Genomic DNA, 17,911 nt, shown 5'->3' with positions numbered 1-17,911 from the left:
AGCAGTTGGATAGAACTCTGACTTGCATACACAATAAAAGTTATTTCTTTGGCATATCAATTTTTAAAATATTTGATGGCATATTTTAAGTTTTAACTATTAAATAAGTAGCACTATTGCAATGGCCGTCATATTGAAATTTGCATTTTAACCTTTTTAATAACTTGAGAAATATGCAAAGTTTCACCATTGTCCACTGCTGTAAAATGCTTATAGATGGAAACACAGGATATATATCTACCACGTCAAACCATGATACTACTGTCACTCAGGTGAGCTGAAACCTTTGGTGCTTGAAGTGAAGTTCTCTTGATTCTAAATGTGCAAGGAAAGGATGATCTCTTGAATAACCCAGAACCATATCCCTGACTGGAAACACACCAGAACAACCTGCTGGTACAGATCACTACCAGAGCACCTGCTATAGCATGGGTTCATATCTATGGCAGGCTAATGCTATCCAGATAAGAAGCTACTGATCCAAGATCACACACCTTCAGAAAACAATGGAGAAAGTACAAGCTGCCAAGCAAAACAAAACCAATGTTCCTTGATTCAGTCTGCAACAAGTCTGGCATTATATGGGCCTCCTCTTCAAATAGTCCCACAATGACATGAAGACATCACAGAGACCCTATCACCCTCTGGTGGCTTGCAGGGTGGCCTGCAGGTGGTGCTACCACCAACAGTTGAAAACAGAACACTCCCTGAATACACTATTCAGACTTGGAATCAATATGTCACAAACAACAGACACCCTAAGACTACTGCAACTCTTGGCACTTAGATACTGTAGTGCAAGCACACCCTGAGCACTGCCGTGAGAATATGTTACCTCTAGTTCAGTAAAGTGTTTATTTGGACAATTAATTTCAATACCTTTCTTTCATAACTGCTTTTTATCCATCCTCATTGACTGACTGTTAATACATGTGCATCGGTGGATTCCTGTAAATTTGGTATATGTAACATGTTTTCCACATCTATCTTTAATCACCTGAAGAAGGGACAAGGAGTGGCCCAGAAATGTTGTGTTATTCGATAACTCAGAAGTATTATATGACTATGAAGTCCATATATTCACCAACTTCTAAATGCCACTCAAGAATCTCAACCTACTTGAAGTCCAAATATGTACAGTCATTCTCCGTTATCTGAACAGTTGTGTTTTCATTAAATTGTCAGGATAAAAGAGTTTCCAGATATGTACCATATGTACATGTGCAAAGAAACGTACAAAGAAACGAACATAATAGGCCTCAAGACGTAATCCTTATTGATTGATAAGACATCAACAAGCACTTGCCGCTTCACCTTCATATTTCCTGCTTGATACACTATGTCAAGACTTCAATCGTGTTAACCAGCCATAAGAAGAAGTGAAGTCTGTCATATCCATGCTATCGCTAAAAGTATGTGCTTTGTCAAATAAGATTTCATCACTGACAAGCAAATTGACACGTGTCAAAATTAACTCAGTGTCACCTTGCTAATTACAGGTAGTTAATCTTCTCACACTTCAAAGACTGCTGTCTTCCTTCATGTTAGGCACACATGGCCAATTGGTACATGTATTTGCATGTGTAAACATACTGACAGGTGCTCAGCTATCCAGATTTAAAAGACGTGTGCATGTAATTTAGCATTTCATATGTGAAAATGTCCGTCTGGTTACGGAAACTGCCACTGCACCATCGTGAATTCGTGAAAATGTACAGAGTATTGCATAAATCCTTCTCCTATTCACAAACCACACCCTAACTATTACAAATGACAACAAAACATTGAAATCTATTGACCTAAGTCACTTTCACAAACCACTTCCTCATCCATCACAAGTATCAACAGACTTTTTTCATTTTTGTGATATAATTCTCTTGTTACAACCGTGCAAAGAGTGGTGGTGTGAGTAATGGTGGAATACCTTGTGTCAACAAACCCACTATGACAAACCATAATCAATATTTGTATATCAGGAGCTGTACTAGGAACACTGTAATAGTTTCCCTGATACAGCTTGTATGGTACATTTTTTGCAGCATCATCAGTCTTCTGTTATTCCTATGCATTGCAAAATTGTGAAAACATCACTGAACGTATCACATTCAATGTTTCTGTATGTTTTTTCACACAAATATTGCACATTATTTATTGTCAAAGAGATCTACTGTTTATTGTTCTTTCAGTAATTGTACGGTGTGTATCACCTTGCAAATAAAAAGTATTCACTGCTACCTGAATGTGTTTGCCCGGACACAATAAACAGCAAACAATCATATACATACTTCATATAAAACCAAAAAAGCAGCGAAATTAAATTTGAACAAACATAGCAACAGATGTGGAAGGCATAAAGAGGAAAATTTTGACAGATTCATTTTGTCCATTTTGGGAAGAAGTCAAATTATTGTGGTCTTGTAACAATGAGTAGAGGGGCAAGGTGTTTCACTGGTTCAATATGGTAGCCATCAAACAGCATCTTGTTCTTGATGCGGCCTTCTGACATGTCTGCTGGTGACACCCCAGGGCTACCATTGAGAATTTCCTCTTTTCATGTAACCACATAACCTTTCCTTTGTTTATATATGCTTGACATACATCATCTCTCTTGACCCAGACTCAACACATCTGGTTGCTGATGTACTCCATTTCCCACAATGCATCTGTGACATTTGGGTTGGCCATGATTCAGTGTGCTTAGACGTCTTATCAATACCCATATCTTGAGTAATGCATGGCAAAACAAAAACAATATCATGCCATGTTTGCAATCTATGTCATCAATATTGCAGTGGAGTAGAGTTTTAATATCTTTAGTTCGTTGAGGCTCTTTATGAGAGGACAAAAGTCTAATGTAATGCACAGTGAGTGAGTGAGTGAGTGAGTGAGTGAGTGATTGATAACAGTATTACTATGTTTTTAGCAATATTCCATCAATATCATGGTGTGGGATACAAGAAATGGGCACTACACGTGGGGAATTGAACCTGGATCTTAGGCACAATGAGCTAGTATGATTTTATGCCGCTTCTAGCAATATTCCAACAATACCACTGCAGGGGACACCAGAAATGGGCATCACACATTTTCCCCATGTTTGGAATCAAACCCAAGTCGATCTATGGCATGATGAGTTACCGCCTTAACCACTGGGCTACCCCACTGCCCCAGCACATAAAATAATAGGGAACCATTGACAGTTCATGTCCTGTTTCAAGCATATTGTTTTCAGAGCTAATACTTTCTTATTATGAGTGTGTATATGGAATTACCCGACAAACTTGACAATCACTAAGGGAAAAGCAAGCTAAGGGCCCATTTTGGTCCTATTTCAAATTTACAAAAGCATTTACATTTCAGCATGAACACTTTGAGACATATTCAGTGTATGCACACTATTATATTCTTCTTACACAGGTAGACTGCAGCTGTTTTCATACCTTGTTCTATCATTTTGAAAAAACAACAACCCAAAAACTTACCCTTGAAGAGTGGACAGATTCTCCAAATGGCCACGGGACTGAGGCTTGAGAACTGTCCGTATGTGACTTCCATGAAGAACAAGGGGATGCCACATAGAATGAGGAAGATGACATAGGGGATGAAGAAAGCTCCTGGAACAAATAAAAAGTCCAAAACATAAGGTTCCAAAGGAAACAGGTGTTGTCATAAACCTACACATTCCAATGGATTTATTAGATATCCAGACCAGTGCCCCGTTTCACAAAACTCTCGTAAGCCTAAGATCTCGTAAGTTTTCTCGTAGCCATTGTACCTGCTATACTGTAACACAGGAGCTACGGATGCTACGAGAAAACTTACGAGATCTTAGGCTTACGAGAGTTTTGTGAAACGGACCACAGGTGCTTTAGTTGGCATTTTTGGTAGACACTGTCACTGTAGAAATTCACCTCTACATGTGGAGAGGTTATTGCTGCTCAGCACTGTACCTAGCAACACATCTTGCAAACTTGAATGTGCTTAAACATGGTGAGCTTAAAACTGCAGTGACAAAATTAATGTGTAGTCACGTTTTACATTCAATAATTGTTTTCATTTAACAACGTAGTATTGAAACTCTCCTAACTCAAATTCTGATATACAGGGAAGGGTTTTCTTATCAGAGCGCCGTTGTAGAAAACAACTTTAGCTCTAGGACTGTTGTATGTCTACGTAGAGGTATAGTGGTTAAGATCACCTAAGTACAAAGACCACATTGTGCAATGGAACACTAGACTGCTCAAATCAAGCCTAAGCTGAACTACACAAGGTAGAGTTATCGCTGACTAGCACTGTAGTATGCAAACTCCTAAACCAAACTGTACAAAATAGGGCAGGTTACATTCCTGATAAGCAGTAATTACAAAAATTTGGGGTTCGGCATTCCAAAAATGTTTCATTAAACTATCAACTCAGGAAAGAATGGATCACTTTTAACCCAACATATTCAGGTATTTAAATAACATTAATGTTCAGAAAAGCTGGCAATGATTTGTCTTTCATACTTTTGTTCAAAACTGATTCATGGGAATACAGGCTTTGACAACATTTGTCTCTGTTGCGAATATTGATCTCAACATCCTTGGATGGTGCAACTCCATTTCCCGATAATGTCTATATACTAGTCTCTCACACAGCCCCTGAACCATACTTGATGCCATTCAGCCCATCCCTAACTGTAATGCTATAGTTCTACATGAAGCGAGTCTAGATTCTCAACAGCTTAGGGTCAATATCATTGATCTCCTCTTAACATATATCACCAATACTAATTGTAACCTGTGGTTGAAACTCTTCTTCTCATAAATTTGTAATTAATTTTCCTGTTAATTAGAAACCAAATTCTATTTCCAAAATGCTCTCTAAGGAATCCTGAATTCCAAGAATGCCAGAGCTAACTGGCACCTATCTATCGCTATTGCTGTTCATGTTTTTACGCAGCCTTGGCTTTCAGAATTAGCGCTTGCTGCAAAGCAACCACGAAACATCTGCTGTCTCATAAAACATTAGTGATCGGTCACTGGTGCCACACTGACTCAAAACTCTAAATACAAAGTATTTGACATTTCTGTCAGATCATACCATAACAGTGTTTGACTTCTCACATTACTAACATGTGACAAATCAAGTTTACTCACAACAGTCATTTGTACTTTCAACATTGATGTTTCCTGAATAACAAATACTGACTTGATCAATCAACAGATTATTGGATCATGAACCTAAAGGTTTTTTATTCTACCCTCCCTCCAAAAACATATTGATAACTTTAAATGACCTTAAAACATGGAGTGATCCCAATCGCTATGAACTTATTTTTAACGTGGTCAGGTACGAGAACCAGCCATTTTTCACCACTTGGTTCCAGTTTCCTTATCTTGTGTGAACTCATCACCTGATGGTAGAGCATGTTAATGCCACACAGTCCAAGATAAACAGGCTTATGTAAATAACAGATAAATCTAGTCTGTTTACACTTCATCAGCAATATGACCATTTACCTACTTCCTAGCTCCACCTGCAATGCTAAAGCCTTAAATGAACTGAGTCTATATTTCCCCAGGTTCCTGAGTCTTTAAACTCACTGAGGCTACCATTAAATTGGCATAACTGGTTATAAAAATTACATATTCAAGCACAAGGCACATTTATTATGAGGTAAAAGATTTCCAGCTTAATTAATGTACCATAACTTTATTTAAGCATTCATAAAACGTCCATAAACTCTTACAGATCTTTACTCTCAGACACAATATCAGTGTTTGTGTTAAGGCACACACATAAGTTTTTCACATTTCAAACCCCATCAGTGTCCTTGTATTGTACTGAATAGACTGAGCCAATTATGTTGAGTGTGTTGTATGATCATTCATTGTATAAACTTCCTATGAAGTTGACAATTTTTAAACAGTTCTTGACAAGAGCCTTCTGTACGTAATATGATGCAAACAGCACAATGACCTGCTTTCAGCTAAAAGAAATTGATGGAATGTTTCAAATACTGAATACACCCATGTTAAGTAGTTGTTAAACTAGACTTCCACAAAATTCTAAAGAAATTATTATTTGCTCAAACAGAAGTACAAGCAGTCCCTATAAAAGTCTCATGTTATGTGCAAGTTGCATATCTAGACTTGCTTGTTTAGAATAGAATTTCCCCAAGTACATTTGTCTGTCTCACAATCCCTGAAATGTATTACTTTCCCTTACACCTAGTCTGTCTCACGGTCCCTGAACCACATTATCTTCTCTTACACCTAGTCTGTCTCACGGTCCCTGAACCACACTATTTTCCCAACTGCAGAGCCCCCTCTGCAATGGTAGAACTCCACATGATGCAAGTCTAGATTTCCTCAGGTTTTGAATCTCTGATCTTTTGTCAGTTAAAAGGAATTATCTGTTTCTGTGAAAATGATATATATTCAGAGACTAAGTGTTGTATAAGTCTATCTGTCATCATTCCATTCAGACACAGAGGAAGACAGGCCCTTTTCAAACATGCGATAAGGAACTCGATATTGCTTAAACAAGATGGTTGGGACAGAACACACAACTTCCACTGGAGCATGTCAAAAATGGAGGTGGTCATGTTTCAGTTATGTGCAGCCTGTCCTATGGTTCAAGAATTGAGTTGCTGAACTTCCTTTGGACAAAACAATTATCAAATATACAAGAACGCTTCCCATGCACAGTCTGGATAAAACAAAGGAAACAAAATGACAAATTTCATGTTTTCCTTCTAAGGAATACACAGAGATATGAAATATTCGAAAATTATATTCAGATTCCTTGAGTTATTTGTTGACCAAGAACAAAAGTGGATTTGCCTTGTATGAAAACATCTTAAAACAGTTTACAACCTTTGGCACTGAAAGTCTCACCAAGCATTTACTACAACAGAAAGTAACAGACACACTGGGGGAGGGTCACCTTGACACAAGCGGAAAATCTCCAGACACAATTCTAGACGTAACTGTCCAGTTGCTAGGTTTCAAGCTGTCCCTGATCTTACAAATGATCAGATGCAAGTAATCCATATTATTTTTGTAGCAAAGTCGGAGGCTGAAAAGCCCACTCCGCCACTGCTGACTTAGGACCCAGCTATTTCTATCACTGTTAATCAATACCAGCGAAATATCGTCATCATCCATCGTATTGACTGCAACGTCTGTACACTAGTGTGTGGGTGGTGTGTCTGTTGGTCAGCTTCATGCTAGATGGTGGCTAGACATTCTAACAATCAATATTGTGTGGAAACTGTCTATCTCATTCAACTGAGTCACTGAGTCTGACTACATTTAGTCAGCAGTGACAGACCCACACAAACTCAAGTACATTCCTGTTCTCAATGAGACGTGTTGTGGCTGATATGGCTAACACATGCTTAAAAAAAACTACATCCTGGATTTATATGACAAGGGAGGTTTGTAATATCAGTTACTTCCTTTCAAACCTTTGTGACGGAAGTTAAATTGAATTTGAAGTAATTTACTATACTTCTAAGTACAGTACCTATTTGTTCATACTGTCAGCTGCCCTGTTTGTTCTTTTCAAGACTAAATACTACAAGGTATAAGGTTTCCAATGGTTGTCATAAAATGTGTAAAAGTACATGTCTACAGTTACCTCATGAATAAACTCCTGTAACTCGTACTCTCTCCACAAGATCGTTGGCATGGAATATTAGTTACATGGTGCCTTATCATACCTAACATTCACAAACTTTGAAACATTGCTCTTTAAAATAAATTGTTCTGACTCAAAAGGACCTCAATTCCTTATAATTTAGACACAATAAATTCAAATACAGTAAACAGATATACATAATCTCCAATGATCTGCTAATAAAACCCTATCCTTGTCTGACATCATCTTTCAAAACATCCTCCTAAACCTTCTTGCCATGACAATAAAAATATTAAAATCATGATAAGCTGTTTCTAAACCTTTTGTAAGACGCTAAAACATTAGCAGAGCTATCTTTGAACTTCAATTCTATAGTGCCATGGTAAATACACAATGGACAATCCACCCTTGAATGAACCCCACCCTCATTCGAAGATCCAGTCAACAAAGTCGGTTTCTAATATCAGTTGACCCCTGACAGTTTTTTAACCTTTTCCGGCTCAAACTATCATGTCTTGGCTTACAGGCTGAGATAAACCTATCCCTAGAACATGCATGAGAAGGGACACAGGATGGCCTATCTTGTAGATACTATCTTGCAAGGTTTGCATCCCCTTCCAGCTACTTAAGAACACCAATGGTAGAAAGACGCCTCTCGCATTTCAAGAGAACAGGAAGAGTGACCACTCAGCTGAATATTTCTATGAAAATCTTATCTCAGGACTTGACCTTGTTACGTCTTAAACAAACAACAACACTCAAAACATGCTGATTTACCGATTCATAAAGTGCATGCTTTCAAGGTGAATCTGTATGCTAACACCTGCTGCGAATGGACTAACCCAAAGTATGTCTAACATCTAAAATTGAACTGACCCATGGTGTGTAACTACAATGTTTTGGTTTCATCCATATGCCAAGTTTGGGAGATCTTAGAGTGGATTCATCCATATGCCAGTCTGGTAGATCTAAGAGTGGATTCATCCATATGCCAAGTTTGGGAGATCTAAGAGTGGATTCATCCATATGCCAGTCTGGTAGATCTAAGAGTGGATTCATCCATATGCCAAGTTTGGGAGATCTAAGAGTGGATTCATCCATATGCCAGTCTGGTAGATCTAAGAGTGGATTCATCCATATGCCAAGTTTGGGAGATCTAAGAGTGGATTCATCCATATGCCAAGTTTGGGAGATCTAAGAGCGGATTCATCCATATGCCAAGTTTGGGAGATCTAAGAGTGGATTCATCCATGTGCCAAGTCCTCAGAATGGACTGGCTCATGATACATAACAGTGAAATGTTTAGGGAGACCTTAGAATGGGTTGACCCTCACATGCAACAGAAATACAATCTCTTTTCAAAAGCTTCCGAAACCTTTAAAATCCGCTCATGTTTTCCAATTACAGAAAGTGGCAATGAAGGATATGAATAGGAGCAACAGATCGGTCATCTAAAACAAGTTTAGTTTCAGTATATACACATAACATTAACCTTTGTAATCTTTGTAAAATGAATATTAACAAAAATAATCCCAAAATATGAAACTTAAGCAAACATTCACCACTCTTGATGCAAAGATTACAAAATTTCCAATTTGTGCAATTTGGAAATATTACATTAGAGATCCTATGCGTTTTTGCAAAATCATCAAATAATCTCAGCACATTAATTCAACGTACCTCCACCACTCTTGTAGCAAAGATAGGGAAATCTCCAGATATTGCCAAGTCCGACTGCATACCCAATGCAGGTAAGGATGAAATCCAACTTGCCACTCCATCCTTCACGCCCTTGGTTGTCGAGGTTACGTTTCATCTTCTCAACACTGTTAGTACTACCAGTCGAACTGGAACTGTCCATACCATCGAAATCTCCCTGCAATAAATATTTGAATATATTTAGGTTTGGAAAATTACCAGAACATAATAGTATGCAATGTGAACGTCAATTACAAACTTTGGCAAGCTGTTGCCATACATGCAAATTAGCTATTACTCATTATATTGCCAATATGCAGGTGGAAATTAACATTTTTTAAAACAAAAAGAGATAAATATTATATGAGCGTTTGAAGGACAACAGTCTCGTGGAATGCAACAATCAACTTGCATACAGGTATTGTTGGTATCGCATATTAAAATGCACTATTCATCAACAGATAAAGGTAGTAGGATTTTTCATATCATTACAAACGAAACTAATGGGCAAAATATAATTCAATAGCATTGCTGAGTAGGCCTTGTGTGAAGTCAAACATGACAGCAGCATAAGTTGTTGCAATATTTTATTTATTTTTATTTATTTTATTACAATTTATACATCATCACCTTCTGCCAACCAAGCTCCCGCAGTCCCAAACTGGACGCTCAGAATATCCTAATCAACAGTTCCCTTATAATGTAATAATGTATGCATTCAGTCTAGAACTATGGCTTTCAATCATTATTTTGACTTTAGTTAATTGGAAATAGAAAACAAGTTGCCCGTCTCATTAAGTCTGTTACGTCAATATGTCTTTGTCGTCTTTATGATCAGAAGAAAACCCATTTAGAAGGTTGCATCAGATGAAAACTGGGTCAGTCTCAGTGCCGATCTTAAGATGTAGTTATTCCACCTCAAATACAGTATTATTAACTTGTTTTTGTATGCAGATGATTTTCATGATTTTTAAAATGTCTAAAATGTTTACCGATGTTAACAGCTTACAATACCAACATCCATAGTTTTCTGGTGAAGCGTTCTTCTAATTACCATAATTATCAAGGAGCATAATTAGCCGGATGTCTGCAACATCACAGCAAACTAATTAGAGTTGCATCCCTTGACTGTTATAGGATAGGTATTCAGTCCAGTTTCAGTGGCTTGTTAACATAGTATTTTGCTCATAGATTTCCCTTAAGCATGAAACATTCTTGACTAGGTGTGCTTTCAGCTTTCCTTGCTCATTTAGATAACACACTGTCGAAATATGAAAATATTTGTAAATGTTCATCCAAGCATCACTAAAAATCTGCATCACAAATGACTTTCAACTCATCATATGTTTAAAAACAGTCAGTACTTAACTTGACAACAGCTGATACAAACGATTACTGATGAATGTTAACTGAAAATTGATATATCATTCATTACATCAAAAATGGGATATTTCAACATCCGTTACAATACAATTAGACTAAGCTAAAGCAGCTGATGCCTAGAAAATTCATCTGGTGACGTAAGTAAACTGATTGTTCATAATTCTAAAAATATCTAATGCTTGAAGATTTGGAAGGGATAACTCGTATTGAACGTTTATCCTTAAGTGTTAAGACATTTTTCCAAACCTGCAACAAATTGCATCCTATCGACAATCAAAATCATTCTTCAAACTGTATCAGTTTCTATACAATCAGAACCTGTGCCTTGTGTAAAGGTGACCTGTTCCTGTTACAAGTTGTAAGTGATGCCATTGGATTGTTATCTTGATATCTGATGACATCACAATTATCTGCCAAACATTATGATGCAATACACTGCATCAATATTCATATGGAGATATATACTGATGTCTGTGGGTGGTGGGTTTCGATGACAAACTGTGTTGAAGTTAAACATTGATATATATGAAAACTATTTAACAAACTGTTGGGAATCAGAAACCAGAAGCTATCGATTATGGGAAGACTTGTGGTGAATGATTATCGATTATAATTGAAATATATACATTTTAAATTTAATAATCAATTTTAATGCCCCCCCTCCCCCCACTTTTTGCTAATTATTGTTCTGGGTTTTTTTCAGAACTAATACTGTTGTCATACAATGACATACATGCAAGCAGCAAGAAAGCCACAATTTTAATTCTAATTAAACAACAAAGTGGTCAAAATTTAATAATATGCATGGCTTTACAATTTTGAGCATATGTTTCTTTGGGAATAGTCATCAAATTTTAAAGGTTTTTTTTTTACTTCACTCAACAAAATTTTTTATAGATTGAAAATATGTTTTTTACAATTGATCATAATTTTTTAAATCCTTCTTTTGATTGATTTTCAATTATTTTTTATCAGAACAACATGCAAAGGTATATCAGAAATATTCTGCTGGTGTCACTCAAGTTCTTTCCTAAAAACAGAAAGCAAAAACTAAGCTGTTAAATTGCACATAAAACCTTAAAACAAAAAACATTCATGAGGGAAAAAATCAATAAGGTCACAAAGAACAAGTTAGTCTACACGTACTTTCAATCAAATGTTCAGGTAATTTCAGAAAATATTTTCTCATTAGATGGGTCACCTGTATCTACCTACCTTTGGAAACAGCTGATCTCAAATATGATACTGATGCAATACACAGCCTCGATACCAATATCAGGAATAAATATTCATGAGAAAATTTTCCATTTCAACATTTTCATTAACGCAGCGATGACGGTGGAACCATTCCTATTTCACAAACCCTGAAATCTAACTAGTCTCAACCAGTTTCCTACAGCCCCACCTTATATTAAATTCAAACATATCACTGCACAACTCTATCTATGAAAATCACAAAACAGATAAAATCTGGTGCTGGATGAATACTAAATATTCTTTATATTATTAAGAGTTACTCATATGCAGGACCATACCTGGCAACTGAGGAACTGCCAAGTTACCCATGTGACAGGAATATTTACGCCAGTACCAGCACTATGTTCAGAAATACGCTGAACTAAAGTCTGGAAATCTGGAATAGTTTTTATAAAACTGTGTGTTCATTCTTCCACATGAAACCACAGACCTGGCATTTTGCTGATTAATAACTTGTCTTGTTTAGCATGGTCAAAAATATATCCATTTACAAAATATTTGTGAGTATATCTGACCTCTTTACATACAATCACATATTTCTATAGATAGAGCCAATCTATTCTGTTTTCTTAAGTTATTTATATGTTAATGATTCTCTCATAAATAAAAGGTGGTCAGATGTTTTTGATTGCTTTTTCTATAATGCTTCAAAGGTTTACTTTAAGCTTTTTGAATAGCAGCAACGTATTTAACAGAGATGTGAAACAGTACCAATGGTGTTATTTTCAGTGATTTGAAAAAGTATTAAACTGCCTTATAACAGGACTAAACATACTCATCAGATAAAATGCATTATTCAGTATTCTTTCTAGACTGCGCCTTTTGCAACCTAAATTTTCAATCGGCACACATAAATATTTATGGCACATGGTGGTGCATTAATCAAGTCTAAAATAGCCAAAAGAACACTATGTCCAAAATATAATAGCATGACACATCAAAGGACCATAAGTACGTCTGACACTGATTGGGGCGGTGGGGTAGTCTAATTGGTTAAAGCACCTGCTCGTCATGCTGAAGAACCAAATTTGACTACCTTCACGGGTACATTGTGTGACACCCATTTCTGGTGTCCCCTGCTGTGATATTGCTGGAATATTGCTGAATGTGGTGTAAAACCATATTCACTCACTCACTCTGACACTGACTGAACAATTCTACCTTACCATGTATACTGAAACAATGATACTCTCGGAATACTCTATGGCAGCCATGTGAGCTTTGGAAATACCACATTACATTATTGATTTTGAAGCATCTTGCTTCATTCTGAACAAATTTTCACCTCAACATTTTTCTTCTAAAATAATATTAATAGGGGTAAATTGTGTCCATGAAACAGTATCACTGAATGAATACCCCTGTTTCTGTCAGTGTTCCTGTATATAGAATATTTAAGCCATGGCATGTAATCAAATGCTGATGTTATTTGAGCCCTGTTCAATATAATATGTATAATATCGGAGTCTTACTGTACTGGAACATATATTTCAGTTGCAAGCATTTATTCCTCATGTTTGTTACTGAGTTGTATTTAATAAAGGAAATACTGTCCAAACAGCTTCCTTCTCCACGATGCTGCATACATGCATTCTGACAGTCAGCAATATCAAAGATGCTTCTCTCTTTACATCCATTCAATGTGAATCCCATTGTTTTCATTGTATACGTTCTGGCATGGAAAGTAACAGGTGCTACTTAATACTACTACTCAATTTGGTTTCGGATTGTCCGACTACACCCCTGCAAAAAAGTAAACTCGCCCAAATAGATTAACTATACAGGGATCATTACGAGAAACATGGAACTGATCATTTATGCTGCGTAGGGGTGGAAGGGGAGTGAGCAGGGAAGAGGGACTGGAACTAGGAGTGCCCATGTGGCCCTAATATATCTATTGTATTTTAGTCTTCCCCTGGTCGCGACCGCCCACTGCCCATCCCATACCTGCCACCGAATATCTTCTCGTAATAGTTCGTTTTCGGGGGTAAACAATTAGTTTAACCATATCATGTTTCTTCGATCATTCTATCAACTTTGAACAGTTTCTAAACGTAAACAAAAACGCTTCAACGAGTTCTAACTCACTATTTCTAAAAACGTGATTCTTTGATTAATATAAATATGCGGTTCATAAAAGCTTATTACAGAAATACAAAAATGAATTTCACCATGCGCGCGTCATAACTGGAAACTGCAGAGCGTGAGTGAGCACGAATGACCATCTCAGAAACAACCTAATTGTGTGAAAATAAAAGCGGGACCCTAATCCAAATATGTGTGTGTTCCTTATCTAAGCAGGTTTGTGCCCACTTTGAACGCATCGCCAAACACTAGCTGCTGCGGTTCGTGAACCAGAGCATCGCGCCAAAACGCAGAAACGTCTATGGAAACCATGCAGTATAGTATGTCGGTCACATGTGGCCTGCTAATATCGGGATATGAATCATATGCGGTCTCTTGTATATTTACTAACATAAAAATGACACTGTAGATCACAACATATGTGCTTTACGGTGAACTTAATGATTTACACATTCTAGAGCGAAATTCATCCTTTTTTACTGTTACGCGCTCTTATACCTCCTTTGTCTACCAGTGATGAAATTATTAAAACGGAAAACAAAAAACTGATTTTTCCCTTACCTTTCTACCGCTTTTCATTTTGATAGATGACTGTTTCCAAATTTGGAATTCTCAGGAAACTAGTAAATTGGCAGAGCTGATTGCTTTTACGTCGTCAAGCCACGAGCGCTTTATCCCAATATGCTTCCAACGATTTAGCGGCAGCGGGGCAGCGGCTGTGGGAACGATCCATTATTTTTCGGGAGGGGGGTTCCGTAACCTTGACTCGTACGTAGGAAAATTTTAGGCTTGTTATTGAGACCCTTGTTATTTCATTCTAGTTCGGTCAATTAGGCACACAACAATGGCTGGAAATTTTCATATATGAAACACGTGTTATGTTTGATTCAATGACCAAAGTTGTTATTGTTTCTTTTATCACAAGTGTTTTTATTTCCAATATTTGTAATTAAGGATCTAAAAAATAATATGAACAACAACAATCATCATCATAATGATAATCAATACAGTTTCACTCGGGCAACACGGTATAACGAGGATGTGTCGGTAGCTACATGTAAACAAGAGTGACAATATATAAAGCTGATAATGAGAAAAATTAATAATATCAGGGACAGACAGTTTTTGAAGGCATGTGGTGCAGCGTTCTGTATAAAACTTAGCGTCTGTTTACAAGGTTCTAGTCTTTGGGTAAAAAGTGTCGGTTTAAACAGTCTTTTCAGTTAGTACCAAACCAATGAGGTAACAGTGAAAGATAAAATCAACAATACCCCGACACCCCCACCCTGTGCATTGGACCCCGTCAGACTCCGATTCCATCCCTCCCACCGTCTCCCCAACCCCCACCTCCACCCCTCCTCCAAATCTGCCATTGATAAGTTGGTTACGTGATTTCGTCATACCAGGTTCATTAGGACTACACCACCCATCGTGGTTTTTTGAAAACTGTGAGGGGTTACCGGCACCCGTGATGTGTCCGGGGGGCGTGCCCTCTGGATGCATAAACCTCACGGCTGGATCAGAAGAAATACTTTTCGCATATACTCGTTAATTATCTACTTGAAACAGATATCTTGCATGTAGATGATGACAAACCTCTCTCCCAGAGAGAGAGAGAGAGAGAGAAAGAGAGAGAGCGAGAGAGAGAGAGAGAGAGAGAGTCACCTGATAGCTTTCGCTTTCTACATTTCAGTACAGATTAACATGTAAAATACGGAATTTACAAGAAGGGCAAAAGAAGAATTAACTACATGTGTAGAAATACATAAACCTTTACCACAGACGCGAGCAAGCAGCCTAAATCATAGATACAAGAATGATGCATGCAGGAAACAGTGTATAATCATCCCTGATGTACACATGCATGATAGATCCGTGGCGGAATATACTCGCAAACCGCGAACAAGCAATAAGTCGAGACCACATTATTTGTGTCACCAGCCGGTTTGAGCCGAATAATCACGATCGGCTTGAAACCAGCTGTGGCGTGTTTGCACCGGTGTTTTATGGCCTTTTTCAACGTTTTGTTGATCCACATTATTGTTAGGGGGTGACTGGGTGTGGTTCGTCGTTATTCAAGCAATATCATGGTGCGTTGTAAATAAATCAAGTCTCTACCAATCAATCCAGTGACTGGAAGCAACGCACCACACACAACACGATAATTGCTGAGTGAGTTTGGATTTTAGGCCGCTTTTGGCAGTAATTTGGAAAACTCAGGACCCGCCAGAAATTGGCTACTCACTCACTCACTCACTCACTCACTCACTCACTCACTCACTCACTTTGTGGATGAGGTGCCTGATGAATAAGACTGGTAAGACTAGCTAAAAACTGAAAGTAGTCCGTTTCTGTCTGCATCATTAGGATAAGTCCGAGGCTTACCGGTCAGTTTATGATACCTGCCTTATAAAGGTACATAAGCAGTGAATCGAACCCAGATTGAGCGAACGCTTTACCCACAGGTACCTAAAGTTATTGAAACTGTTCATTGGCGATTCGTACCATGCATAAACCGATCGACGGAGACGTGGATGGTAGATCAGCATGTGCATCAAAGAAAGTACTTACTGAAACTTCAGCAACGCCATCGGGCGCCATGGCCTGTTGTCTTCCCACGGAATGACTATCGCATCTTACAACATTCAGCAAGGTTGATGCTGTAGGGTAAGCTAGATAAACGTGGGAAAACGTCGAAAACCCAGATTCGATTCTCAGGTTCAATGTGTAAAGTTGGTGTACCTTGTTAGTTGTTAATCGTAGTGATATTGTTTAATATTGCTAAAAGTGGAGTAAAAACTCACTCACCAACTTCTAATGTGATCCCAAAAGGATGGAACACAAATGTTGACATTGAGGAGCCGTACTGTCACGAGATCGCACTACTTCATGACCCCAGGCGTGACTTTGTTTTGTTTCACAAGTGACAACACCCTTAGTTTGCTTAACCAGCTAGAAATCTGTTCGGTGAATCTCAAAATCAGTGGTGTGTAAATGGACAGTTCGTCAGCTATGAGTGAGTTTAATTTTTTTGCCGCACTCAGCAATATTCCAGCTTCATAGCGACGGTCTATAAATAATCGAGGCTGGCCAGACAATCCAGTGATCAACAACATGAGCATCGATCTGCGCAATTGGGAACTGATGACATGTGTCAGCCAAGTCAGCGAGTCTGACCACCCGATCCCGTTAGTCGCCTCTTACATTATACAAAGGGCCAGTATTCTAAACCGGATCTCATCGGGTCTCGTCAGTTATGAGCAATCTTGAGATTTCAGCCATGAGATCATTTAATATCGTTCCATCCCTTTGTGATTCCGAGTTTGGACTGGTTCCAGCAACCTATGCTATGAGTGAGTATGGTTTTACGCCGCTTTTAGCAATATTCCATCAACTTTACGGGGAACACCACAAATGGGCTTCACACATTGTACCATGTGAGGAATCGAACCAGGGCCTCCTTCGTTACTATAGCGAAGGCTTTGACCATTACGCCACATCCACCGCCCCTCATGGTCATCGTTAAGCGATGGATGATTGAGTATTGGTGGTTGGTTCATTGCGTCATCTATCTTACCCCGTCGGCGTCGATTTGTAGTCACAATATCGACCTTTGGGTTGTCTGGTGCAGACCACCCACCTAGCTGGAATGCTGCCGCGTGGAGCGCGAAACACACACACACACACACACACACACACACACACACACACACACACACACACACACACACACACACACACACAAACAAACAGTCAAACGCACGCATTCCTATAATTATAAGTTACTGCTACACTGCTATGACATTACGTCACATTACGTCACATTACGGCTAATGTCTCACCTCAGCCGTACGTTTTACAA

The 17,911-nt window shown here is 38.1% G+C and overlaps 1 protein-coding gene across 1 annotated transcript in view; it reads right to left on the bottom strand.

Annotated features, from left to right (window-relative positions):
- Positions 1-14,775, bottom strand: part of LOC137274426 (sodium- and chloride-dependent glycine transporter 1-like) — a 44,768-nt gene extending 29,993 nt beyond the window's left edge. Inside the window, exons 1-3 of the mRNA XM_067807598.1 lie at positions 14,611-14,775; positions 9,307-9,502; positions 3,483-3,614 (exon numbers count right to left, since the gene is read on the bottom strand). Of these exons, the coding sequence (XP_067663699.1) occupies positions 3,483-3,614; positions 9,307-9,502; positions 14,611-14,628 (346 nt within the window). The 5' untranslated portion in view covers positions 14,629-14,775. The remainder of the gene's footprint in view (positions 1-3,482; positions 3,615-9,306; positions 9,503-14,610) is intronic.
- Between the last annotated feature and the right edge of the window lie 3,136 nt (positions 14,776-17,911).

Source organism: Haliotis asinina, chromosome 2 (genome assembly GCF_037392515.1).
Source record: "Haliotis asinina isolate JCU_RB_2024 chromosome 2, JCU_Hal_asi_v2, whole genome shotgun sequence".
Classification (NCBI taxonomy): Eukaryota; Metazoa; Mollusca; class Gastropoda; order Lepetellida; family Haliotidae; genus Haliotis; species Haliotis asinina.
Note: the sequence above shows the minus strand (reverse complement) of the source record. Positions and strands in the feature narration are given on the sequence as shown.